Consider the following 27,324-nt stretch of genomic DNA (forward strand, 5'->3'; position numbering starts at 1 on the left):
GTATTATTGAATTTTTTATTTTTAGTATTATACTAAAAGATGTAAAATTTTTAGACGTTTAAGATATACATACTAATTTATTATTTTAATATGTTAATATTAATAATATATATTTTACTTTCTTTAAATAAAATAATTTTTTTAAACATTTTACTATAAAGATATTTTAAAAATATATAAAAATAAAATATAAATAAAAATATAATTATCTTTTTAAGAATAGATATTATTTTATTTCTTTAGGTTCAACCATACTTAATTCTCGAAGATGCCAATTTGGGTGCTTTCACGGTAGACCATATGAATTTTCGATTACTTGTTCCTCATCACACTAAAAATACAGTGATATCGGTAACACTGGATGGTCGCGAAGTTTATGATCTTCGCCCCAATACACAAAAGTCCAAATTCAATAACGTTGTTTCTTTAGCTATGGCAAATGGATTATTTTGTTGGACTAATGGTGAAGATGTTTTTACCGAAAACTATCATCCTGCGCAAAATAGATATTTTCACAATTCTTATCTTGAGAGGTATTTTTACATTTTAATTCTACATTTGGCTTTAAATATTCATTATTATTAATTTTTTCTTTTTTAATCAGATTTAAATGTGTTATAAACAATAAAGCGATGAGTTTTTATTTAAAAGAAAAAGAGAGAGAATTCTTAGACGGAACCATCCGCTTAATAATTCGAGATACGGTCGCGCGGAATTTACTTGACGGAATTATTGCACGTTTCTACTATTAACTCAATATAATAATAATAATAACAACTTTACTGAAATTCACATAGTAATATATATGTACATATCACTTGATATTTTTGCACCTTTGAAAAAACTTAAAAAGATATTAATAAAACATATTAATAAAAGAAGAAATATTTAACATAAAGATTTTCTTTCTGATCTTTTATCTTTAACTCATATTTTATACATTTCGAGGCTATATATTTTACTTAATATTATTTTAATGGTTATTAGTAAAAATTATATATAATTTTTTGCTGTAAGAAATTGAATTAAACCTATATTATAATAGCGCCAACGAGTAAATATTCTTGTCTTCAGGTCCGACACTTTCTTCGTCAGTGTGAATGTATTGATGAATGCAAGCCAACCCGTTCCCGCTCCAGTAAATCCACCTACGGGAGTACAAGCTGTCCTAGGAGCAGAAAGAGCAAAGGTCTCCTGGCAAGCTCCTCATCTACTAGGTTATCAAGGAAAAGGCGCTTGGCAAAACTGGTCATATGAGCTTGAAATTATAGACGAATCAACTGGTGAAACTATACATCAGAAAGATATCGTTGGATTGTCACATACTGTCTATAATTTGCGAGAAAAATTGGAATATTCGATCAAAGCTGCGGCATATACGAATGCTGGTAGAGGACCGTGGTCCTCAGAGTTTCGAGGACGAACTTTAAGGTAATATTAATTAATAACTTATTAAGCTAAATATATAATATAATAATAAATATAACGGATATTCTTTTATACATAATTTGGGATATTTTCTTTTTTTTTCTTCTCTTTTTCTCTTTCTTTATCTATTTTTCTAATTTTTTTGTTAAAGTTTTTTATATATACGTATAAGATTTGTGAAAAAATGTCTTTTTTGCATTATGTTGATTCTTCCTAAACTATTTATTAAATCAAACTATATATGTAGGGATGGTGCGCATGCATCTATCTTGTGGTCGTCAAACGAGGGACTTTTAAGGAGCGATGTAACCGGCGAAAATATAGACACGCTCATTTCTAAAACAAATCTGAAGGAGTCCGAGAGTGATTTCCACATCGTCGACGTTAGTTGGTATAAGGACGTGCTATACATAGTTGGAAATAATTCCGCGCTATATCGTTATAATGTTAGCAATCATCAGAAGACAAAACTTAACATGCATTCGGTGGGAAGTGTTGCTGTGGACTGGTTATCAAAGAAGCTGTATTGGGCGAATCCAAAACAACAGATTGTAAATATAATTAAATATATTTCAATTGAAAACGAAGTAGAGTACGCGAGTGTAAAACGTAATTTTTTACACTTATATTATTATAATTTTGATAACAATGTTTTTAAAATATCTCGATATCCACAGATATAAATCCTTACATTTAACATAGAATATTTATTTTATATTACTAATTCCATATTTGCTTTGCAAGGCTTTTATACTACAAAAATCTAATATCATACAAATTTTTGATGGCTATAAGATTAAAATGTCAAGAATATATTTCTCATTTTATTTCAAGAATATATTTTGCAGACCAATATCTTGACTTAACTTTACAGATAACAAGAGCAAACTTGGACGGATCTCAACAAGAGCCGATGTCTATTTTAGCAATCGTGAAAGAACTTATGATCGACTCTCTAGAAGCATACTTGTATTGGTCTACTGGTCACGCTGTAGAAGTTGTGCGATTAAATGGACAAAACAGAAGACACTATCATTTGGATGAAATTTTTAATGGCAAACAAGTGATGGGACTCACTCTTGATACCGAAAACAGATACGTCTATTGGATCGTTCGAAGCTACGAAAGTGGATCCATCGTTTATCGAGCACCTACGTCCGAAAGAATTCCAATGAATCAAAAAATTATCCCAGAAAAGGTTACTTCATACTTTTATTCGATTAATTTTTATAACTATTATTATTTCTAATAAATTTGGGCACGATACAATTATAGACGCCGCTTCTTTAATTTTATCAAATAATGTACAAAAAAATATGCGTAAATAAATTAAAATAAAATATAATAATTAATATAATAAATATAAACAATATAATAATTATATATAAACATTTTTATTTTAAGGTTTCTGTTTTGAAAGATCCAAACGTACAAGGACCTTTATGTTATTTTTCCGAGCACCTGCTGTGGCTGCAGGACGATACGAATGCAGTGATCGGCGATCTCTCCGGTCAGAACATCGCCGTGATCAACGGAATCACTTTGTCCGGCTTACACATGGTGGCTGTCATGGATCCCGCGCTTCATCAGTATCCGAATAATTTAACATCGGAAACCGTAATAGTTTCGCCAAACGCTGTTCATTTTAATAGTATAAGAGTCGAAGGAACTTGGAGGAATTTTAATATATCGTGGGATCCAGTTAAAAACATTAATTACGGTACAGTTTTCTACGAAGTAAAGTTCGCGGATTACATTAATACGAATTCGAACCCGGAAATCACGATTGAAACGACAATACCATACAACAACTCGGACCAGATTCTTCCTCATTCCGTCCTGGAGGTTACTATAAAGGCTTTTACTTACTGGGAAACGGCGCATAATTCGCGAAAGATCTTGAGATCACCACAGAGCGTGCCGAGTCAGCCGATGTTTCCTAGGGCCTTTGTGGACAAAGAATTCCGCCATGACTCAATGAACGATCGCCTCGTAATATTTAGGTGAAAAATCTGAAATCTTTGTATTCTTTCATTTTTTTTACGTTTAACGACATGTATACAAGATCTGAGTCTGTTAAAGATTCACTTTAAGCAATATATATATATAATATTAAAATATCTTATTCTCTTTATAGATGGAATCAGCCTCAATTTACAAACGGGGTGATTCAAGACTACACAGTTCAGTGTTGGTTTATCGAGAATCGAAAAAGAATTCAAATTTGCAAGAATCAAAGTATTTCAGCTTCGACATTAGAGTACACGGTACAGAATCTAGAACGCAACATGATGTATTATTTTCAAGTACGAGCACATACCAAAATTGGTCCTGGTCCTTACACGGATTTAATCAACGTGACAACCACGTATGAGAATCCGGTGCCTAAATTGTTGGTCGCCACCCCGGAAGCTGTGAGAATATTGGACTTGGATCAAGAGATCAATTACACGCTCACTAGGCATAGCGCGACAGACGTCAATTACCTGGAAGTTGAAAACGATATTTATTGGATTAGTGAGATGCAGGAATTAGTGACGTCGGATATCAGCGGAGCCAACGTCACAAAAATACTTGCCTTGAATAATACTGTGCATAGTCTCTGCATCGACTGGGTAGCAAGAAATCTGTACTGGATGGAATATAACAATACCAATCGGAACACCAGCAGCAACATCATGAAACTGGATTTAACAATGTGGAAAGCTGGCATAATTAAATACAACAGTATTGTGAAAAGATCAAAATATATTCAGATTATAGATGTAGTGCCGTCTTTGGGGTACGCTGATTTTTATTTTTATTTGTCTACAATAAAACATTAATTTTATTTATCTCTTTTCATTACTTATATATTACTTTATTTTTAATTATTTAATAAAGTTTTTTAGCGTAACTAATATCATAAATTGTGCAATCTCAAAACATTAAGCAAACTTATAAAAAATATAAATTCACAAAATTTTATTTCGTTTAAAATAGTGTTTTAAAATAATTAAAATATAATGTATAATATATTTTCTAGATTTTTATACTGGATTGAAGGGACGAAGAGCTCAGGTATAATAATGCAATCGGATTTGAGAAAATCGGACGATGGGAAAAACGCGCAATACTTTTTCAAAAATAATACAGAATGTACTTGCCCATTTAATTCATGGGTTATGCCCATAATGACGATTGATAAAACCAATATCCAGAAACCAGTATTATACTGGGTATCGGACGAGGGGCATTTAAACGTAGCTGACATTCATGGTTGCATGTGCAATGTGATATTACGTGCAGGTTTTACAACAGCGACAGTTACGTCTCTCACGGTCGACAAAATGAATATTTACTGGTTCAATAAAACGGAAAATCGAATCTATTTTATAAGAAAAGAATATTCTTTCCTAGTGAACAAGGAAAACACATCTAAATCGAAACTGAACAGCCTCTACTTGCCTAACATATGTCGCATCACAGCCTTCGGCAAATCCTTGCAAACCTATCCTACAACGAATTGTCTGATACCTCGTAAAAAAAATTACATCGTCGAGCAAGTGAAGGCAACGGCGACCAGTATCATTGTCAATCTCCCGGAAATAAGTCCCGAGATCGGTTGCGAGAACTATATTCTACCTAGCACACAATACATTATCCACGTGTTCCATTGTCTGAAAGAATGCGAAGGTTTCGAACTGCAAACGTACGAGCGATATTACGAGATTCAGAATCTAAAGCCGTTTACGGAATACAAGCTGCAGTTGAACCTGAGCAACGTTTACATCAAGCAATTTGAACTGCCTTCCCTATCAAGCCTTAATGCTGTGACGCTGATGACTAGTCCGGGCAAACCCGACGCACCGGAGAACTTTACAGTTCAGGTGCTGACGCCAACCTTAGCGGTAGTTTATTGGATGCCGCCCAAAGTATTAAATTGTGCGACTGTGATCTACGAGGTGCACTGGAGATTGTATTCCTTGTTGGACGGGATCCGACAGAAAGGCGAATATCTGCTCAAGGAGCCCGTGCGCACGGAGGATGGCAGGTTTTTCACGATGCTGAAAACGTTACTGCCTGGCCAGAATTATATGGTATATGTACACGTATATCCAGCCAACTTCAGCGATTTATATAACGAGACTCGTAAAGAAGTTATCCGCATGTATTCGGAACCGAACAATTTAACTGTGAGCGGAATCAACGTTAATAGTATGAACATCTCTTGGATCCTTAGTAATCTGACAATCAATTATACGCTGGAATACAAGGACGTTGCAATGAATATATGGCAAATCGCAGGCAACTTTGAATTGAATAAGAGCAACGTAATGTATCATATAAGAAATTTACAACCGCGTACGTTATACATTTTTCACTTGAGACTGAGATATCCCGCATACGAGAAAGACTTTATATGGCCGTCTGATGGGAGATTTACGTTTCAAACGCTAGGTAAGTAAATAAAGATAAAGACATGATGAAATTGAAGTATTTAACATGCTTATTATAGATATAAAAATATTTTCTCTAGATTCATTATGGAAAGATTAGAGAGAAACTATAATAAAATTTGAAATATAAATTATATATATATATATATATATATACATATACATATGTATATGTGTATGTATGTATACGTGTGTGTATGTGTATTAAAATAAAGTAAAACAAAGAAATATTATTTAAATTCTACTCTTGTCTAATAAAGGTGATGTCCCGAGCGCTCCTGGAAAACCTACGATAACAAGACTTCGAAATTCTGTGTATCAATTAAATTGGGAATCTGCACAAGCTCACGGTTCACAAATAACTTTATATCAATTGGAAGGCTTAATTATCGACGACACTTACAAACAAGATAACAAAGCCGATGAGAACCAAACTTGGAATCTATATTATAATGGAACGGACAATTACTGGATAATTACCGGAGATCTAGATCAAAAATATCGATTTCGAGTACGAGCTAAAAACGCCTATGGTTTTGGCGTTTGGAATGAGTCGATCATCGAACTAACAGAATCTACTGAAGTAATGAATATAGCTACACAACAGTATTTACCGTTTATGTTAGGCCTCATCGTAATCATCGTTGTTATCATAATGCTGACTTTCTTCTGCTATTTTTTTTGCCGTAAGTATATTTAATAACTCGAGTTTTTAATTGTGAGTTAATTCAGATACTATAGAATTCCTGAAAAAAAAAATGTTGATAAAAAATAATTTATATATGTAAGGATTGCATTTTGGCAATATGATATTAGAGTTTATCGTAACGTTATTCAGTTTATCGACAACGCAGAGAAGATAAAAAGGCAGTTTTACCTCCGATAGTATCCGACGTCGAATTAGCGACTCTTCGCGAAATACCTCGCGGGAATTTCGTTCAATCCAACGCATTATACGCTTCTACGTTGCAAAATGATCCAGATGATTCTGCATTGCCTAAAATCAAACACGAACAAATCACATTCACAAAATTTCTAGGCAGCGGTGCATTCGGAAAGGTAAAATTTAATTTCTTCTTAACACAGTTTTCCACAATATATCTTTGTTAAAATATATAAAATTTACATTTTAAATTAATTCTGAATATTTTGCAGGTATTTCAGGGAGATGCCAAGGATTTAGAAGGACCGGGCATAACTCCGGTCGCTATAAAGATGCTGCGAAAGGATGCTTCTTCGCAAGAGAAGACGGAATTTGTACAAGAGGCCAGACTGATGAGCCATTTTCGACATAAACATGTGTTAAGACTGTTAGGCGTTTGTTTGGATACCGATCCTCCCTTACTCGTATTGGAATTAATGGAAGCTGGTGATCTACTGAGTTATTTGAGGAAGAGTCGATCCTTGCAATCCACAGATCCGCACGCTCTGCGTCTGCAAGATTTACTCGCCATGTGCGAAGACGTTGCACGGGGATGTCGTTATCTAGAGGAGTTACATTTCGTGCACAGAGATCTCGCATGTCGGAATTGTTTGGTGTCAGCGAGGGATCGCGAGAATCGTGTCGTGAAAATCGGTGACTTCGGATTAGCTAGAGATATTTACAAGAATGATTATTATCGCAAGGTAAATACAATTTTTGGATAATAATAAAAAAGAATTTACAAACTATTCATCTATATATTTTCACACAAAAATAATATTATACATCTTTATGCCAGATAAAATATAAAAAAATAATTATTATTTTCTTTTTCTTTATAAATCAAAAGATATATAAGTTAAAATGGTTTTAGCAAATAGTTATCCTTGTTTAAAAAATTAAGAGCAACTTGGGCAAAAGAATTAATCAGTACAAATCATATTTTAGGAAGGAGAAGGTCTATTACCGGTTCGCTGGATGGCACCGGAATCCTTGGTGGACGGAATATTTACTTCGCAGAGTGACGTTTGGGCATTCGGGGTGTTAATATGGGAAATTACATCATTGGGTCAGCAACCCTATCCTGCCAGGAATAATCTCGAAGTCTTACATTTCGTGCGTGTAGGCGGCAGGCTACCGAAACCTCTCAACTGTCCACCGACGCTGCATCAATTAATGATGCGTTGCTGGAGCGTAGCGGATGCTAGACCAAGCTTCAAAATTTGTCTAGAAAATATCGTCAGCTTGAGAAGCAACATAGAAGACGCAATATTGAGCCCAGTGCATACTGGACATTATTTGACCTGCAGAGGTAAATTAACATTAAGGGCCACTTCGACCAACTCTGATTAACTTTAATCAACGATTAAACTATATCTTTGTCTCTTTTCAGATACGTACTTAAAGAGACAAATATATAGTTTAATCGTCGAGTAAAGTTAATCAGAGTTGGTCGAAGTGGCCCTAATTCTTTTTATACTCACATCACTGCATGGAGCAATTAATTTTTGCAAATCGACCGAATGTTGACTGAGAATACACAAGTTTTTGTTTTACTCGCATCTGCATTATATAAAATATTTAATGCATTTATTAATCATAAAATATAGATATAAAAAATATTACAAATGAATGGAACAAGGTATATAAACATATAATATTTTACAATACATACAATAGCTTACAAATTATAAATGATTGACTGCGAGAAAACATTATTATTTACAAATTAAATGTCAAGTGCAAAAACTGATAACAAAACTTATTTTTAAATTAATTTTAATTATACATCATTTCTTATCGAAAAAATATAAGCATGTTTCTCATACATTCACCTAATTTGATATTATCAAATCATACAATGAAATATCTTTATCACACGCTTCTTTCCTTAAATTAAATGTACTGGAATATTATCGTTTGTGCTTAAATACATATTTATCATTGCATGGCTCGTGCTTGCAGGCGTGTCTAACATGGCTTACTTTGCTGACGAGAATCAATATCATAATAATGCAGGTGGGTTTTAATAAACATCATCTGCCTATCATTCTGCGCTAAAAAGAAATAATTGTTCATTTTTCATTCATTATTGCAAGCTCATATTTCTCCTATCATTATAATTAATTCGTATGCGTTATTACAAAGAAACATATTTTTCTGAAAGTTTCGCAATTAAAAGCACCAATATTTTCTAATACTTTATAAATTGTAATTGATATTCTGTATAGGAAATTCCTGGAAATCCAGCAGCTCTGAGGGAAGCCGGGATATGCAACCTTTTCTCCAAAACTCGAATTATGCCATGCTCAACTCGCAAACCGGTGAAGTTCCGAAGTACCTTGAATTATTAGCGGATAACGAGGATGTTTTAAAAGAGAATCCTACGAGTGGTTACGAAGTACCTCGTTCAAGTCACATCTCAGATCAGAATTTAACAAATATTAGCAAGATTAATTGCACGAATCAAGATCGTAAACGCAGTTTGTCTACCGAGACCACACAGGAACATAAGGAACATTCCACGACAGAACGGAAGCAATCTGATGGAAAATTATACGAAAAGAGATCGTCGATCGCTAGTCTGAATCTGTCAGATCGAAAGGGTACCTCGATTTCGGGTATGCCAGAAAAATACAACACGTTGGACAGCTCGAAATCGGTAAACTCAATTGCAAGGACGACACCGAAGAGGGATTCTTTCTCGTCCTTGAACGGACGAAAATATAGGACTGACTTGAACGAGCGAAGGGATTCTGAGACTAGCATCGAGGGTAGAAGCTCTAGTTCGCACAGCTTGGCACCTTCCACGCGTCCTAGTTCGTCCTTGATCAATTCGCAGGTTCTCCCGTGTCCGAAGAACGTCCACGCGAACGTTGTGGGAAACGGAGAAGTGCCTTCGAACGAGAGCGCAGTGACAAAGTGTGCATTACCGAAAATCCAAAAGACTCATTCGAACTTGCAAAACGGCAGGCCAAATATACCGCTCATGATAAATAGCAGCGCATTGTTGAATATGCTGCAGCAACAGACGTCCGTAGTCGAGGAAGGCAACAACATTGTCACGTATACAAATATAAATGCGGACGCTGTCAGAGTGAACGGATCGTGAATCGCTGATCGTAGCGGCTGTAAAAATAAAATTCCTATGAATTATTTTTAAATTTACGAGTGATATAACTTGATAATTAAATGATCTGACAATGAGTTACGCTCCAGTAGATCTGTAGGACTTTGCATAACAAATTATTACATGACAATAAATTTCTAGATCATTATGAGTTACTATTTTTTGTGGCGCTCTTTTTTGTAAATGATTTCTATGGTAGGTCTATTCTACTAAAGGTCTGCTCAGACAGATTTATTGTGTTAATTGAAAGATACAATTAATATGATTTTGTTCAAAAAATTTTTCTTTTTTTTTTTTTTAACATGGTGCCTTAAATATATATCAAATTATGCACATTCAATATATTAAAAAACTCTTTATAATTATTAAAATCTAAATATCTTATATGCAAAAATGAAAATTTGCAAAGTTAAAAGCGGAATTAAATAGATTTAAACTGCCATTTTAATGTACATACATAAACTTTTATACTCAAAACTTGCAACAAATTATGGCAGATCGTTTTGTGACGTATATACATATTGCGCGACAATAATAATCGCGAAATTGTTATTTAATATAAGAATGATATGTTGATGGCGAATAATAAATGTGAAGTACAGTTTAAGTTTATAATCGCTACATTTCAAATAACATATTTATTGAATAATTTACGAAATTTCTCATTATTCATTGTACAAATTTCACGTTTGATAATAATTAACAAATAATATAGAAAGCGAAAAATTGTTAAGTTTTTTACATAGTTTTAATAATATAAAAGTGTATATTATAATCTTATTTTTTTTGAAAAGATAATTTTTGAATATATAAAATCTTGTGAAATTTATGCCAATGGACTGATTATTCTTGAAGTTTCTAATTTCAAGTTGCTTTATATATCTAGATCAATCAGTGATAGAATTAATAATTGTAAATAATATATAGATATATATGTATATAAAAGCGTGTTTTAATTAATTAAGAAAAATATATATTATCTAAGATATATATATATATATATATATATATACTTTTTATCTTTAAATTCCTTTAAAATATTTATAAAACAATGCTAGAAAAAATACAAAAGAGGGAAATAAATTATTAAATTTTGGATTTTCAATATATTTTTCAGGAACTTTCGAGAGCTGGTATCTTACATTTTTAATATATATAACATTTAATATGCATAAAAGGGTCTCCAGGGGTCCAAAAGCTCGAGGTTTTGTATCTACACACGTACTGGGACTTTCCTCTCACAGATATCTTCTCCTCTTCGATTCTTTAACTGAATCAATTTGATTCACGTATCAGTCTTCATACATATTCATTAGTGGATATTTTTATCAGAATTGATCCTGAAAATTAGAAAACAGACAGTTGTATTTTAGTTAATTTAAATAGTAAGAATATTTTATCATGTAAGAGTTAATACAAGAAAAGTGAAATCATTAATATAAAATCAGACTCATTATATTTTATGAGAAAAAGCAAGCATTTGATCACTTTTTTTTTCTTCTTTTTCCAAAGTAATAAAATTTAAATAATATTAAATAGCTTCAGATTTTAATGTTGCCTAATTGAATTTATAATATTATGCATTCTATATTACAAATATAATACAATATCTAGTAAAATTATTTACCTAAGTCTCATTTGTAAGAGGTACATCATCATCTAATGAATCATCCTTACTATGTTCATGTAACAGGACATATTCTCTGGTACTGAAGCCAAATCGTACTACATCTTTTTCTAACAATTCATGATATCTTCTTGGTTCTAACTTTACATTATTTACCAATGTTCCATTTGCTGATTCTAAATCAATAATATAAGGTCGTATTCTTCTACCTTCAATACCTCCTTCTTTTTGATAGGGAACTAAACGATATTGTAGAGCAGCATGTTGTTTGGAACAGGAGGGATGATCTAAAGGTATATCGGCTACTTTACGATCTCTACCCATAAGATAAGCTGACTGTCGGTGAATATATAATGTAGGCAATGCCTTCTCGCCTTTGAAGGGATACAATCTCCATCTGCGTTTTGGTTTTTTGGCATCTTCCGGCTCGGAATACTTTATAACTACTCCATTCACAGTATTCATGTCCTCTGTTAATTTTCCTGATACTTCAAAGTTGGGCTTTTCTTTCTCAGTGTTTACATTCGCCTTTCCCCATTCAACGGAAGATTCTCTTTTAATTTTCACATCATCCGAGCTTCTCTTTTGCTTGTGTTGATCATTGCGTCTTCTTCCGATGTCATCCCTTCTGTCTCTACTTCTACTCCTTTCATTGCGTTCTCTGTGTCTGGTATGACTATTCTCCCTTCTTGCTGGTGATCTTTCGTATTTTTTCTTCCCATTCTGCTTCTCATCATCCCTTCTGGGATAATCGCGTCTACTACCTCTGTGATCCCTGTCTCTGCTCCTGTCTCTTTGCGATCTGCCTCTGTGAGAATCGTTACTCCTCTCACGTCTATCCTCTTTGTCATTTTTAGATGTATCTCTTCGCTCTGCGCCGTTGCTATGACTTCGATAGTTTGACATATTTTGCAATTTATTTAGAAGAATAAATAAATCCGAGTGAATAATCGTCAATGTCGACAATCTAACCTAATCTAATCACATATCTGTGCGATTAGATAGACTAAAGCAAAATCGTGGCAAATCGCGATATTACATATGTATTAAGATTTTACAACGAAATCAATTGTTGCACCAACGTTTTTGTTGCTGTATATTGCTGAGAAAAATTTATCTATTTAACGATCCTGTATTCTTTATACTGCACGACAGTGCTATAGAAAAGATACTGCAAGATGCGCAGACGCAGGAGTCCATCAGCATGACGCAGAACACCGACTGTAGATATCTAGAACTTTCCTTTAAATTTTAAATCAAATGTTCGTGATTGTTATCCTTGGTACATTTAAAACGTCAATGAATACATTTAAGACGTATATTAATTTTTCATTAATGACAGTCTATATCGAAATATGTAGCTCATGTACATACATAAAAGAGCCTCTATATATATGTATTTTTAATATAATAATACATAATTATAATATTATTAAATATATTTTATAGTATATTTTTTTCTGTCTTCATTAAATTTTTATTTCTGAAATTTTAATTATATAATTAATTATAATATTTTTTCTAATTAAGTAATATTATATTAACATGATTTTTCAATAAGTTTATATATACTTTTAAATATATAAAATATATGTCAAATAAGCGAATTTTAAATATTCCAACAAATCGATGATGAATGCACTATTACTCTCTCTCTCTCTCTCTGCATCTGAAAATAAATGCATATTAAATAAATTGTGAAAATAGATATACTGTAATTAGAATACACATAAGCTACGAGAAATATACATATACATGTGCAAACATCAAGAGACTGCGTTTTATTTTGTATAAAAAAGTACAAAATTATTCTTATGTACATAATAATACATATTCAAGATATCTACAAGATACTTATAAGTTTGAAATACATATATAATTTGTTATCCTGCGACTCTCTACCTCTTATTATCTGAAAAGAAGCTGCCTCTGTTTTTATTCTAACTGCAATAAAAATGCATCGTGTGACAATTCAGAAAATATATCCGCCTCTTTTATACATCAGCATTTATTATTACGATACGGTCGTATATAGATCTAGAAAAATCCATTTCTTTTCCCTTATTGTAAAACGAGAACAAATATAATAAAAAATTAAATTTCGTTTAATTTAAGCTATTTGAAATATATTTGATTAATTATATCTGGAAAAAAATGTGAAGAGACAATTCGTTTAAGAAGAAATAAATTGAAAGTTTAAAATGCAATAACGCATACTATGGAATATATAATAAATTATAAAACTTTCAGAGTCAATAGTATGTTGTGTACAGCCACAAATTATGTTTTGAAATTTTGAACATTGAACTGAGAGAGAAAAAAGGAGAGCTTTTTTTTTAAATAAAATTAGTATGTCGAGAAGGAATTTTCGATAGAGTCAGTGCCGTCAGAATTGCTTTCAGCGGCGTCCACAAAAGCTGTCGAAAGGTCACCGGCCAGTTTGCTGACGGATCCAGAGGTCACATCATACATGAAGATTTCCTTGTCACCCTGATCACCGCCGTCTCTCGGCCTGAAAAATCGCGGTGAGTGAAAGCGCGTAGCACTAGCAAATTCCTTGACTTTCAAGTAGATAGACAAACCATGTAAATAATAATATATATGATGAGAGAATCGTACATGTTAAAAAGTTAATGAAGCAAATGACTAGTTAGTAGTAGATACACAAGTATGTATAATATAAGAATGAAAGGACGAAATTATACAAAGGGGATCGTGAATCCTTCATATCAAATTACAAGATTAATAAATTTAATGACTGTAATTGTAAATGGATAACGAATTAATGAAATAAGAACAAATAACAAGTTCAAATATATATTTAGATATGGATTAGAGAATATTTAATTATATATAATAGAAATAAAGAAATTTTTATTTAATCAATAAAATGGTCTTATTAAATCTGAAAGTATATAAGTTCAGTTTCTCGTTATATTATAAAATATTATTATTAAAATATGTATATATTACTCTATCCAATATATAAAACAATTTTTCTTTTCTAGAAAGAAACATCGCAAAAATGAAAAACAGCCACTGCTTATTATCTATATTGCAATAAAAATCTCCCACAACGAAACTCGACGTCGACGTAAAAAGTGTTAATGAAAAACGATTTATACAACAATCTACGCTCGTCAAGATAACCAATACTCACATGGTCACCAGGAGCACGACGGACTGTCTCTGCGGCTCGGTGCGGCTCTCCTGTTCGAGCCACTTCTTGTAGTTCTCCGCGGTGGGCTTCCTCACGAGTTGCTTGAGGGTGTCACCGGCGAGAAATCTGACCGGCTGCACATCGCCACCGGCCTTTCTGCCGCGCCGCTGCGAATCCGCGATCTCCTTCTCCTCGCCGCGGTCGCCGAGAAAGTCGTAGTCGACAGGTGCCAGCACCACGACGCTCGAGATCCTACGGCCGTTGAGCTCCGGCACGTCCGGTATCGGGAAGGACGCGCCGCTCACTTTAAGCGGTAGGTAACGATTGTATTGAACGGGGTCTCCGTGCGCTCTCACGGTCACCGGCTCGAGCCGGGTCGCGTCGTCCCGTATGTGCGCCTCCGCCACGGCCTGGCCTTGCTCCGTATTCGGATCAAAGCGTACTACTTTCATCTCGACGCCGCCGGGTCGCAAGGTAGCCTGTTCGAACTTGGTCGAACCGCCGTTGCTGGAGACGGTGATGGTGGACGACGTCTTCCTCGACGGCGAGTCCTCTCCGTTCGTTGTACGCTGCGACGTCTTCGTCACCGGTTTCTTGGCGATTGTTGGCACCGGCTCGCTGCCGGCGGCGAGAGCCGCACCGCCTCCGGCGCCGTAGAAATTCGCCAGCGCTTCCGGCGGCAGTTTCTCGATTGGTATGTCGCCGATCTTGTCGTAATCGAGAATCTGGATGTCGGCGTTACCCAAAATCCCGGAGCTCAGCAGCTGTTCCCTGATGTCATCCGGCACTTCGTCCGGCAGGTTGGCGATGTTCTCCTTGATCTTGGCCGCCTTGTTCGGCGAGAGCGTAGTTGGCGCCTCGGTAGTCGTGGTAGTGGTAGTTGTAGTCGTTGTTGTTGTCGTTGACGGCAGGAACGTTCTGGCAGTCGACAGCGAGGTGAACTCTTCAGAAGGGCTAACTGGCGTCGCATAGATCTTTTGCGTGGGATCGTTTTGGAACACCGGTCGGCTGCCCCATATAGAGTGCTGTTGAGAGGAAACGATCTGCGGTCGTTGTTGCGGCGTCGGACGATTCTGCGAGAAGAAACTCTGTTGATTATTTTGATAGGCCTGATGTTTCGCGTTTAATTGCTGATGTTGCTGCTGAAGAGTATCGGCAGAGATGAAACGACTCGGCACATTCGCGGAGACTTGTTGGGGTTCGTGAAGAATATCAAGCGGTTGCGCTGATTGTGAGACATACTGGTTCTGAGAAATTTCGGGGAACGCAGTTGGTTGCACTATCGTGGGATTTGGTGGGAAGGGACCGGGATGAAGCGGATTCTCTCTGATTGCGTAATGCTGCTCCAGTTTCGGAATAGCTTTGAAGATTTCGCCCGCCGGTCGTTGCGGTTGTTGAAGCTGCGGCTGATTGTATTTAAGCTGCGCGCGATATCGATGTTGTTCTTGAAGAAGCTTCTGCTCCTGTTCCTGCTTCCGCCTACGTTGCTCCTGCAAACGTTGCAACTCTTGAAATTGCTGCTGTTCTTGTAGACGTTGTTGTTCCTGCAATCGCTGCTGTTCTTGGAGTCGTTGATGCTCCTGTTGCCTCTGATGTTCTTGTTGCCTCTGCTGCTCCAACAATCTCTGCTGTTCGATTTGTCTTTGCTGTTCCAGAAATCGTTGATGTTCCTGATGTCGCTGCTGCTCGTGTTGCCGTTGATGTTCCCGTTGTTTCAACAGTTCTTGCTGTCGTCGTTGTTCGTGATATCGCTGCTTCTCCAATTCCTGTTGCTTGAACGGAGGTAGCGATTGTGGTGGAAGCTCAATGTTGAAGTTGTTTGGTCTGGGCACCGGTTGTTGCGGCGATTCCGGGTTAAAGCCTCCAGGTCTGATGGATAGCGTCTGTGGAGGTGGTTCGGCGAAGTTATTCTGTGGTAACGGCAGCGGTTGATTTTGCAAATGCACATTTTGATGCGACACTGATAAACTGGGTGGAAATCCAGGTTGCTGTGGATGATTGATGTTGACACGATGCGGCGGCGGGCCAAAATTGTTGAATGGCGCGCGTTGTTGCACTTCTGGTAAACCCTGAATCGTTATGGGATGGCGCTGCGGCGGTCTCGACGGCGGTGGCGCCGGATTTCTCAAGGGTTGCTGAGGTGGAAATGCCTGATGATGCGATGGCGGCGGCGGCGGCGGTGGCGGTGGTGGTTGCTGCGGTTGCTGCTGTTGCAAAAACGTTGGCGACTGCTGTTGTTGCAAGAACGCTTGCTGCTGCTGCTGCAAAAACGTCGGCGGCTGCTGCAGCGCTTGCTGCTGAGATGGGAATGAATTAATGATACGTTGTTGCGGAAATGCGGGTAGTACTCGCGGAGGCTGCACTACTGGCTGCAGCGACTGGTACGGACCGTGCTGTCTCTTCGGCGATCCTGGAGATACTGTCGGTTTGCTGGTATGCTGTTGTGCACTGTTTCCCGGCGTCTCCAAGTCGCTGCGCTTGCTGTGACTATTGGGTGGTACTTGCTCCGTGCCGAAGGTCACACGAATGCCACTACCACCAGAGTGATACATTTCGCTATCGGGTCGAATAATAGCGCGCAAGGTCGTCGATGGTTCCGAAAGCGGCGCCAACGTCGCCGTCTGTGTCGGTTCTTCCGTATATGGTACGTGATTATCCGGTTTAATCTCCTCGTGTTCTTCCACTGGCGTCAACGCGGGAATCGGCGGGTCGTAGACGACGCGAGTCTTGTCACCGTAACCTTTTTTCTTCTCGTACTTCACGTAGAACACCTGAATAGGTTCCTTAGTGGGTCGTGATTGAGGTGGAAGCGGTGGTGGTGCAGGAGTCGGCAGAGATTCATTAGATTCCTTAATAATGATCTCAATGATCGGCTCAGGTTCCGTTGGATAATAACTCAGCGGACTCTCCTCGTACAGATCGTCACTCTTCGGGCTCGCTAAGGGATTGTAAAGAGGATCCCTTTGAGAATATTGCACTATCGGTTCCATTTGCACCGCATATGGCGGCAGACGACCGCCCTTTCGCAAGTGGAAGGCGAGTTGTTGACGCTTGTCGCGGTTCTTCGACGACGAGCTCTCTTCCTTGGCGAAAGCCGCGGCGACAAGGAGCGTCGCCGCCAAGAATGCCTAGAAAAAAAAGTCGACGCATTGACAAAATATTTTTTTATTTCATAAAACACTTAGCCACATATTTATAAAACTAATATTTTTATTATAAATTTTAAAATTTTAAATATGAGAGAAATAAGTTTTTTCTAGCGCTTTGACAGAGCATTAATAATCTTTTTAATAAAATTCGAACTTCTGAGAGAAGTAGCACATGATGATCTACGCCGTTTGACATAGTCTAATGGATTGATGATGTCACCGTTTCAAATCGATTAGCACAAGCAAAAATGTAAAGGGGGACTTTACGCGCTCTGATAACCGAGTAACCCGTTTAATAACCAGAAAACGCATTCAAGACCTTAACAGGCTTTGAATCGATTGGTATGCTAGCGAGAATCGAGGAAACAGTTAACCTGATAAGCAATTCCCAGTTGAAATCGCGCTCTCGATATGGTAAGACCGACTTGCGACATATCGGATGTTTCTCGTTTCTCTGAAATCGCTCGATTCCCAAATTTTTATTACCGGGAGATTGCAGGTTTCCGTATGTCTCATTGACGTAATTATTGACAAGATGAATATAATAATATTCTTATTATTTTATAATGAAGTATATTGTTTTTTATAATGAAGTAATAAACTAATTAAAAATATAATTAAATCTAATTAATTTTGTTATCATTCTTTTCCACAATTTTAAAAATATAATATATAAATCATGCAATAAAAAGAATATGCTTCAATGTGCTCGATTAATTTTTTGAAGTCAACCGAAAAGTGGGTGACGGAGAAAGAGAGAATCAAAGTTCAAGACTGTATGGCGTCGCGTTTCACCTCGAGAATTCGGTGCCTCTCTCGGCGCTGGTTAGCATATTCGAATAAGGCCCCGAGCATCTTTCTTAGCGCGAGATGCGCGCGCGTTTTCGAAGCCGCATTCGAAGCTGCAGAGCCAACTGCGAAGAAAAAGGCGATATACACCGATGATGAAACTCGTCTGCGATTATAAACGGTCAATTATCCGAGCAGAGATTATCGGTCGTTTCGTTGCCGGTCGCGTTCGCTGAGTTTTATTAATGCACTTTCCCCGTTTCACGAGCACCGATACGCTCGCTGATTGCAAATGATAGAACCGAGAGGGTTTCGCGCGATACGTTCTTATTACAATGAAAGTACAAGCGGTCTTCGTCTAAGGGATCCATCCCCCGCGCGCAAACGCGCCCTATTAATAGTTACCAGTTTAGCGGACCGCATCCTGTAGTCGTTCCTCGTCGCTCTTCCTCGTTTGGTCCGCGCCGAAAGGGTCTTCGCACTTCTCTCACCGGCCGATTCTCGCGTTAGAGACGGCTGACTCGCGGCATGACACCGCTCGAGACGATCGTGCGTGTCTTGCTGGACGATATCGAGCGAAGCCTCGCATGGGAACTGAGGACAGATCAAGCCCAGGGGCCCGTTTCTCCCTACCCGATGCCACCACCACCTTGAGGCCACCGTTCCTCAAGAAGCTCCTCTCTAATATCGAAGACGGTGGAGCAGCACCTTTCTCCGGGGCCCCCCTCGATGCGCACATGTCTCATTGGTATTTGTATCCGTGGTGCATGTAGATACGTACATAAGTAAGGATGGTGGAAAGATAGAGGGAGAAAGAGAGGGAGACGGAGAGAGGCAGATGCAAGTAGTATGGAGTGTATCTTCTTCAGAACAACGACTTTCTTTAAATCCGTCCGATCGAGCGTGGAGGGGACGATTATACTAAACGCCATTACGCTCTTCCGCGACCTCCAAGGCCCATCGAAATCGAAACCTGCTGCCTTTCTTTCTTCTCTCGGTGCGGTTGCCTTGCGCAGAGGACTATTCGGTGAAAGAGCTAGGTCTTTTTATGCCGTCAATCCGAGCGAATACTTTCCCTATGGGATAACTTGCGCTAAGCTGCGATTTCCTTGAGACAGGTGATCGTTTCCGATCGGTTCAATAATTCTTGATGTCTGCAAGCAAAAATACATCGATTCGATTATTGATAAATCATATGACTTTTAATTGTTACAATTCTTATTCTTGCGCTCAGTCTCTGTGATGGATACGATTAAATCGTGTCTGTAATTATATTATCATTAGCATTCTAGCCTTTGACTTTCCCTTGTGGATCTTGCCTCTCTCGAATAATAGGTACACATTCACATTCATTTTAAACAGTGCAAGTAAGTTGCATATGAGACCTAAATTCTCTAAAAGCGAAAGCAATTTTGATTAATTTTGCAGAAATGTAAAAGCTGACAGAAATTGTTACACCGACAGAAATACGTTCTTCATTCTTGTATTGAAAATTTATACACGTATAAAGAAAATATAGAATATCAGTGTTGTAGAAAATATTCTATAAAAAAATAATGATAACAATTTCTGTCCTTGCACTTCTCTTCTGCAAAATAATTGCTTTCGCTTTTAGAAAATTTATTTACAATATGCAACGTGCACTGTTTAAAAGTATGAATATAAATGCAACTATTATTCGAGAGAACAATGCACACAATTAAATATATAATTATTATATATATTATATATAATAATTATATATATAATTGTGTGCATATCAAAATAAGTTTTAAAAGATAAGATATTATATCATTATTTATACAATTTTTATAAAGATTTCAAACAAAGATTGGGATGATAATTAAAATGATTCTATCTATCGAGACTTCTTGTACCTTTTATAAAAGATTTCACATAGCGCAAGAGATTATTAGAATCCTGTTACGTCAACGTACGACAGATATGACCTATAAATTACATGAAGCATTTTTCCAGATATGATACGGAGGCGATCTGAGGTAATCCGCTTGGTCGCAAGAAATAATAGGAAATTGTATATAATCATGTTCGTCATTACGAAAGGCGCAGATCTAATGGAGCAATTGAACGAGATGACCTGGGGGAGAGCCTTCCTTCGATTGCAAAAGTGCTCTGCAGCAAAAGTGATGCAAAGTTCTCGCATTCGCACTTGTGCAATTGCCTTCGTTCCAGATCGACTGATCACATCAAAACCGGTATAATTTTCTATCATCTTCCTGAACCTCTTCAATAGATAGCCTTCGATCGCTCGAAGGGGAAATAAATCGGGACGAGCCTCACGCTACAGAGACGGATGAGAGAGTATCGTATAATTTCGAAAGCTACAGAAGAATCTATTCGCGTGATCAGGAGTTAGGTCATTTAATATCGGCATTCATTAATTTTTTGGCGACAGAGACGATAATCCGGTACTAGCGGTGACGAGGAGCTCGAGTCTCTGGACATCCAGACGTCATCGGCGTCGAGATTGGTAGGACGTCGCGCGTCCTACTTGCTAACTTTCACTTATATACGTTGGCGTAAGAGGGTCCGAATAACAGCCGGCAGACTCGAAGATGATAAATACAGGATCCGCCGTCTATTCGTCCGTCTGAGACAATCAGCGATTCGTGGATTAAAACGATATTTTACGTTGATTTATCGCCATTTCGCTGAGAAACGATATCGTACTCTCTTCTCTCTGAACCGAATATAATCTCGCACGCAACAAAAACAATTTATCACTTTTTCGCGGCGCCGTAAGAGTCAAGCGGCAAGGTCCTAATTACTCGCAAGTTGTTTTCTCTATGGTATTCTAAGGAAATCCGCTCTCGAAACGTGATAAATATATATTGTCATGGAACTGTCCAATGTTTTTTGGTTGTGAAATTAATGTATTATGTAATTTCCGATAAATATATATTATTATATTTATATAAATAATTTTATGTAATTTAATTGCTCAAAATTAAATTATATAAATTTCTATTAAGAAACTATTTAAATTGAAAAACAAGAGCTATGTATGATTTAGTTCTTTTATTTAAATGAGAAAAATGTGGCTATATGATATTATTCTATTTCATCTGTTTTACACACATTTCGAGAACGCGTTTACTTTATCTATATAGATCCACAATATCCTGTCGAGATAGTACCAAAGACAGTATCATTATACAACAAGAATTAAATATTTGCCTAGTGACAAAATTACTTTTCCTGAAACGATACTTTCTAACTGATTTCTACAATAAGACCATCGCAATTATCTTTATCCAAATAAATAAAATTTTAGATTAAGATTAGCTCTATTGCAGGAATGTAACAATTTGTCGTCTAATATTTACATCTTACGTGTTGCATGCATGTCTTATATTATGCTACGCAATTATTATACTTGCCATCGAGCCACGTATTCACGCACGAAGAGCGTGGAAATTTCCTTGGGACGACTTTGTCACGTCATCTTTCTCTCTCCGCGATTGCAAGACTGATCTATGTAACAGCGATGGCAAAAGATTACGCGAATTTGATTTGCCCAGTTCCCATGAAACTACGGATGATACGATCCTCCTACGAGAGCATAGTACTAACTTATACATATAGTTCTTCGAGAGCAGTACCTTCATGTGAGCAATAACGTAACTGTTGAAGAGTGAAAGTACCGTAAAGTGGGACGCTGCGGGAATAACGTTCGCTCTTATAATTAATAAACAAAGCCTGCAAACGATTCTCATCGTCATTCTACAATTCTGCATTCAATGTGACATTTTTTATGAGACCTTGCTATCCGTGCTCGGTTAATGATCGAGACCTTTTCCCCACGTTCACTTCTTCAAGAATGTCGCACAATCCTTAAAATAAAAAATAATAGTCAAATTTTGTAAATTTATAAAATTTTAATCATACTACAGAATTTGTATTAGAAACTAATAAAGTTATTTATGTAATTAACAAAATGCTTTACTTTAAGAGATAACATTTATTATTATTTTCAAATTTTCTACCCTTTTTTTTCTCATTTTAAATAGAAAATACTTATTGGTTGCAATTAAAAAATATTATCAAATTGTTTTGTAGCTTGGTGTATTTTTTTAAAAGTTTACTTCATTCATCGTTATCTACTTAATCTATAAATAAAAATTATCTCCATCATTTTTTACATAAATTTATTTTATGCGTGGAATCGTGATATATAAATTTGTTTATAATAAAAATGCCTGGTTAACATCTATCTATTACTATATCTAATTTTTTGATCTATTTTGTTATTTGAAATTTTATTATCTATCATATATATTATAGATTATTTTTTAACATTAAATTATACTTCAAATATCATTTTTTTTACTATATTGAATGTTTATTGTCAGATAATTATTTGTTTTTCTGTTTATTTACACAAAAATTCTTTTATTTTTATTTTTAATTCTAGTGACATACAAACGATATATATATATATATATATATATATCATTTCAGCTGTACAATCTAATCTACAGTGATCTAATTCATTATGGAAAATTCTCACTCATCTTTTCCAGCGTGAGAAAATTATTTCATAATCTACAAGGGTGTTGCACGCTATGAATGCGCGAGTTTGAACTAATTAAGAAATGGTGCCGAACCGAAACTGACACGCGATGTAATATACTTGTAAGACTTTTGTTTCTAAAAATATATTTTTTTTTATGAGACAATAAATAATATTATATCATTTTATAAATTGAGTTTAAAGTGAAGAAAAATTTCAACACAGACATTCTAGGTATCTATGAATATCGACTATATATAAGCAGAAAATACATAACTACGTTATATAATTACATACTATGAAACGAAAAATAGCTTATAATTGACGTTATGCTCGGTGCACTTTCTATTTCAGCGCATTGCACTTCGCGTTGCAATGTCGGTGCAGCCTTGTCGGAAAATCATTTTCCATTATCTTTTTCAATTGATTAAAAATGTTATATCGCAATTTTCTAAACATCTCACTCTCAGAGTGTTGTCACCATTAATTTAAATAAATCATAAAGAGCATGATGAATAATAAGCATAAACTTTCTCTCCGACTAAAAATCACTCATGCTAGCAGTGAAGTGTTTCTTATTATGAGGAGCTCTAGCTGCAGCTTTTATTTAAATTGTAAACGACACTTTTCGTTATTTTTACAAGATTTAAATAAATCGCAAAATGATTATACATATATAAATTAAAATATATTTACTAATAATGCGTAAACTATTAATATTATATGTATAAACAAATTAAATACTATATATAAAATTCATACATATGCATATATAATTAAAATAAATATATAATATATTTATTTTAATTATATATATATATGTATGTATATATATGCATATTAATATATATGCATAATAAAATAAATATGTTTTTCTTTTTATTTGCAATAATTAATTCATGTAGCTACTTTTATGATAGATAATATGATTTTCTAATAAAATTTCAAATAACAATAGATCAAACAATTTTATGTATAATAATAATATATTTGATATATATTTTGATATATATTTTGCATCATATATAAACAATGCGTCAGAACAATTATTAGCTTTATACAGTCTCTCAACACAACAATGGCTGGCCCTGTAGTTACGTGCACATGTGCGGTCTGTTGGAAAGTTCACGTAACGATCCAACAAATCTTCAATGTACTAGATATATACGGCTGGTTGTTAGACTCATACGTTGTGGTACGTAATTCATTAAAGATTAGCTTCGACATCCATCCCGTATTTTGATTTTCCGAACGATATCTCTCTTTTGAACTTAACCGCACATATGTATCGTTATGTAAACATATGATATATACGTACATTTTTTATGTGCACATAAACACATCTCTTCTATATTTCATCAATACATCTTTCAAAAAGGAACGATTGACAGGAAAATATCGTCTCGTAGGATTTCTTCCAGGAACAATTGTGGGAAAGGCTGCCGAATAGTTGGAGGAACGTTCTGCAAGACGTATCACCTGAAGAGTTCGGAAAATGGTTAGCTAATGACATCTCGTGGTAAGTGTGCATCTCACTTTGGTCGATAATGCACGTATGTTTATATATATAGATAGGAATGTTTGATAAAACAGATGATTTACATTTCTGCGACAAAATGTTTGTCAAATATGTCGATTGATTATTGGAGAATTCTCCTAGAGTCTCGATAGGGACTCCGAAAATTCTCTATTCGACAGCCAATCGATATTTCCAGCAGACATTTTGTTGTATGAATGTTATCTCACCTTTAAGGTGACAAATGTCACACACACACACACACACACAAAGGTTATGTTTTGATATAGACCTATCAGCTGATTGTCAATGATTATTCATATTTTTATATGGATTAGTCATATTGATTATTGAAACAGAAAGCAGTCTTTGATGCAAATTTTTCATATTTTTCATATTTGTTTTGCTGTGCTTGTATTTAATTCGATAATATAATTATTTATCTCTTAGCAAACGCGTATGGCCACTGTCATTGCTTGCGCTTCGGCAGATAACAAAGGATTTACAATTAAACAGAGATTATCGAAATGATGAAAGTATCTTGCGATGCGACCGAGCAAAAAAATCCGAAAAATACAATTCAGAGAATTTTATCGTGGAAAATAAGAATGAAGGATCGCATGACGTACACGTGGCTTTGAAGAAACATAATAATCTCTTTCTGAAACGTGTTAAAATAAAAAAAAGACATGAGATACAACAGATAGCACAGGTAAAATTATATAAGTTATTTTTAAAATAATAGTTTAGACTAGATATAAATTACTTATAGATCCTTTATAACAATTAATTTATATAGATATGTGCAGACTGCGCGCAAGAGTCCAATGCAAGATGTGTTGTGGATATCGGAGCAGGAATGGGTCATTTAGCTCGGTCCTTAGCATTTAAACATAACTTATGCGTAATATGCATTGAACAAGATGCAGAATTGTCACAGCAAGCCAGGTAATTCAATATTACTTTTTCTATAGCTTCTTTAATTATTTTTAGCAATTTTTGCATGCTAATTTTACAATATCATTTCTTTATTATTAATTTAACACTTTTACTGACAGGAAATGGGATAAAGAATTATTAATATCCTTATCTAAACATTTGCCTGACTTGCCAGTGAATCTTCCACAACATGTATCGATCAAACTGGAAAATACTAATTCTGGTCGATCAACAATTAAAGATATACAAAAAATATTTTCCAAGGATTTTAATCTAAATGAAAAAGAATCTGAATTTGGCATTGTGGGATTACATCCGTGTGGAGATCTTGCAGCTACATTATTGAAGCTTTACACATCTCAATGTGAAACAAGATTCATTTGCATCGTCGGATGCTGTTATATGAAATTAACATTGGGGTATGTCTTTGAGATACCACAGAATATATAATATCATATTTTTGATATTACAGTTATTAAATATGAATAAATAAAATATTTATATTACAGATATCCAATGGATGTATTAAATGGATACCCACTAAGTAAATATCTGTCGTCATTTGCAAATTGCAAGTTGTCGTATACAGCATTAGAAGTAGCATGTCATGCTATCGAGAGTTACTGTGATAAACTCAAAACTGGGAATTATGAAGATCTAATAGTTAGTATTAGATATATTTTGAAATGTCATAAAGCTGTTATTAAAATATGTAACGTTTTAGGTGCATACTTATAGAGCTGTCTTAGAAACCATTCTAATAAAACAGAACAAACAATTACGTCACACTCAAGTGAGGAACGTGAAGGTGACGAAATCTATGACATTTAAACAGTTGAGTAAAATGAATTTAACGTTTATATTATTGTAATTGAACATATATTATATATTATTATAACAATCAAATGTGCTTGTATTGTTACAGATATTGCATGGCTGCAACTGCAAATTTCGAGGCACATCTCCAAATTGAAGATTTGGATTTTCAGAATTCACAAATAAAGTTTTATCTAAGTCAATGGGAACATGTTGTAATATTCGGCGCATTACGTACGATGTTGGCGCCATTAGTAGAAACTATAGTATTATTGGACAGATTTCTATATTTATCAGAAAATCAATTATCTCCCGTATTGAAACCGATTTTTGATGCAAGATTGTCCCCTAGAAACTTTTTATTGTACTCGAGGAAAAATATCGAATCGCCTTTTTAATAATATCTGAATCTTTCTATTTTTTTGTTAATATAAAGCTTAAAACATTTCATGTGTTTTTTTGAAAATTAAATATTTTATATTTTCATAATTTTACGTCAATCAAATTCTGTCCTAAAGTTCTATTTTTTTTATATAATTCAATTCTAAAATAAGAATGCTTTTCACACAAATTCGATCAAAATATAATTGCATATGATTTCGAATAATATCTGTACGTAAAAATCGTGCATACCTTTGATAAAATAGCTCTTTCTAAAAATTAAACTGCCATATTTGAATATACAAACTTCAACGCGTTTCTATTAATTCCATATTCAGTAAATAAACAGATTAGCCTTCAGCCTCGAGAAATGCAATCGTATGATACGCGACGTACAAACTTCCTCATAGAAATCGATGATAATCGCAAGGGGCCAATAGGAACACGCGCTTGCGACAGCGCGAGCCAATCAAAACGCGCGACGCGACGACGTT

The 27,324-nt window shown here is 35.4% G+C and overlaps 4 protein-coding genes across 7 annotated transcripts in view; 2 read left to right on the forward strand and 2 right to left on the reverse strand.

Annotated features, from left to right (window-relative positions):
* Sev (receptor protein-tyrosine kinase sevenless) overlaps positions 1-10,526 on the forward strand; it is a 33,699-nt gene extending 23,173 nt beyond the window's left edge. For 2 of the 3 annotated variants that reach the window (XM_083032099.1, XM_083032142.1), the window contains exons 9-20: positions 244-533; positions 1,075-1,431; positions 1,676-1,979; positions 2,303-2,626; positions 2,833-3,431; positions 3,566-4,210; positions 4,454-5,868; positions 6,128-6,553; positions 6,706-6,926; positions 7,023-7,493; positions 7,738-8,101; positions 9,021-10,526. In XM_083032099.1, the coding sequence (XP_082888225.1) occupies positions 244-533; positions 1,075-1,431; positions 1,676-1,979; positions 2,303-2,626; positions 2,833-3,431; positions 3,566-4,210; positions 4,454-5,868; positions 6,128-6,553; positions 6,706-6,926; positions 7,023-7,493; positions 7,738-8,101; positions 9,021-9,901 (6,297 nt within the window). In that variant the 3' untranslated portion in view covers positions 9,902-10,526. Of the gene's footprint in view, positions 1-243; positions 534-1,074; positions 1,432-1,675; positions 1,980-2,302; positions 2,627-2,832; positions 3,432-3,565; positions 4,211-4,453; positions 5,869-6,127; positions 6,554-6,705; positions 6,927-7,022; positions 7,494-7,737; positions 8,102-8,182; positions 8,427-9,020 lie in introns of those variants that run through there. The other variant, XM_083032218.1, reaches the window with a different exon arrangement.
* Positions 10,527-11,010: 484 nt separating this feature from the next.
* LOC145933225 (smad nuclear-interacting protein 1) lies at positions 11,011-12,719 on the reverse strand. Its single transcript, XM_083032817.1, has 2 exons — positions 11,547-12,719; positions 11,011-11,259 (listed from the first exon to the last, which is right to left on the reverse strand). The coding sequence occupies exon 1, from the start codon at positions 12,450-12,452 to the stop codon at positions 11,547-11,549; it is 906 nt and encodes a 301-aa protein (XP_082888943.1). The 5' UTR covers positions 12,453-12,719; the 3' UTR covers positions 11,011-11,259.
* Positions 12,720-13,292: 573 nt separating this feature from the next.
* Positions 13,293-24,706, reverse strand: LOC145933309 (uncharacterized). 2 transcript variants are annotated; one of them, XM_083032934.1, is made up of 6 exons: positions 24,497-24,706; positions 22,310-22,498; positions 22,046-22,217; positions 19,050-19,798; positions 14,707-17,834; positions 13,293-14,058 (listed from the first exon to the last, which is right to left on the reverse strand). In XM_083032934.1, exons 4-6 carry the CDS (start codon positions 19,065-19,067, stop codon positions 13,893-13,895), a joined length of 3,312 nt encoding a protein of 1,103 aa, XP_082889060.1. In that variant the 5' UTR covers positions 19,068-19,798; positions 22,046-22,217; positions 22,310-22,498; positions 24,497-24,706; the 3' UTR covers positions 13,293-13,892. The 2 variants fall into 2 exon arrangements, with proteins under 2 accessions (XP_082889060.1, XP_082889137.1); XM_083033011.1 differs by having other exon boundaries at positions 22,046-22,498.
* Positions 24,195-27,029, forward strand: LOC145933415 (methyltransferase-like protein 25B). Its single transcript, XM_083033127.1, has 8 exons — positions 24,195-24,373; positions 24,588-24,697; positions 25,145-25,406; positions 25,494-25,642; positions 25,753-26,052; positions 26,143-26,296; positions 26,358-26,467; positions 26,559-27,029. Exons 1-8 carry the CDS (start codon positions 24,257-24,259, stop codon positions 26,845-26,847), a joined length of 1,491 nt encoding a protein of 496 aa, XP_082889253.1. The 5' UTR covers positions 24,195-24,256; the 3' UTR covers positions 26,848-27,029.
* Positions 27,030-27,324: the final 295 nt, after the last annotated feature.

Source organism: Prenolepis imparis, unplaced genomic scaffold, assembly GCF_030444845.1.
Source record: "Prenolepis imparis isolate NDT839.2.m4 unplaced genomic scaffold, iyPreImpa1.0 SCAF_1, whole genome shotgun sequence".
Taxonomy (NCBI): domain Eukaryota; kingdom Metazoa; phylum Arthropoda; class Insecta; order Hymenoptera; family Formicidae; genus Prenolepis; species Prenolepis imparis.

Bases quoted from the DNA above. Each gene is read 5' to 3' on its own strand.
- LOC145933225 (XM_083032817.1), bottom strand. From the start codon at position 12,452: ATGTCAAACTATCGAAGTCATAGCAACGGCGCAGAGCGAAGAGATACA.
- LOC145933309 (XM_083032934.1), bottom strand. The intron at 14,059-14,706 runs GTGAGTATTGGT...GCGATTTTTCAG, and splicing joins GTCGTGCTCCTGGTGACCAT to GCCGAGAGACGGCGGTGATC.
- LOC145933415 (XM_083033127.1), top strand. From the start codon at position 24,257: ATGGCTGGCCCTGTAGTTACGTGCACATGTGCGGTCTGTTGGAAAGTT. The intron at 26,053-26,142 runs GTATGTCTTTGA...TTTATATTACAG, and splicing joins TATATGAAATTAACATTGGG to ATATCCAATGGATGTATTAA. The intron at 26,468-26,558 runs GTTGAGTAAAAT...GTATTGTTACAG, and splicing joins AAATCTATGACATTTAAACA to ATATTGCATGGCTGCAACTG.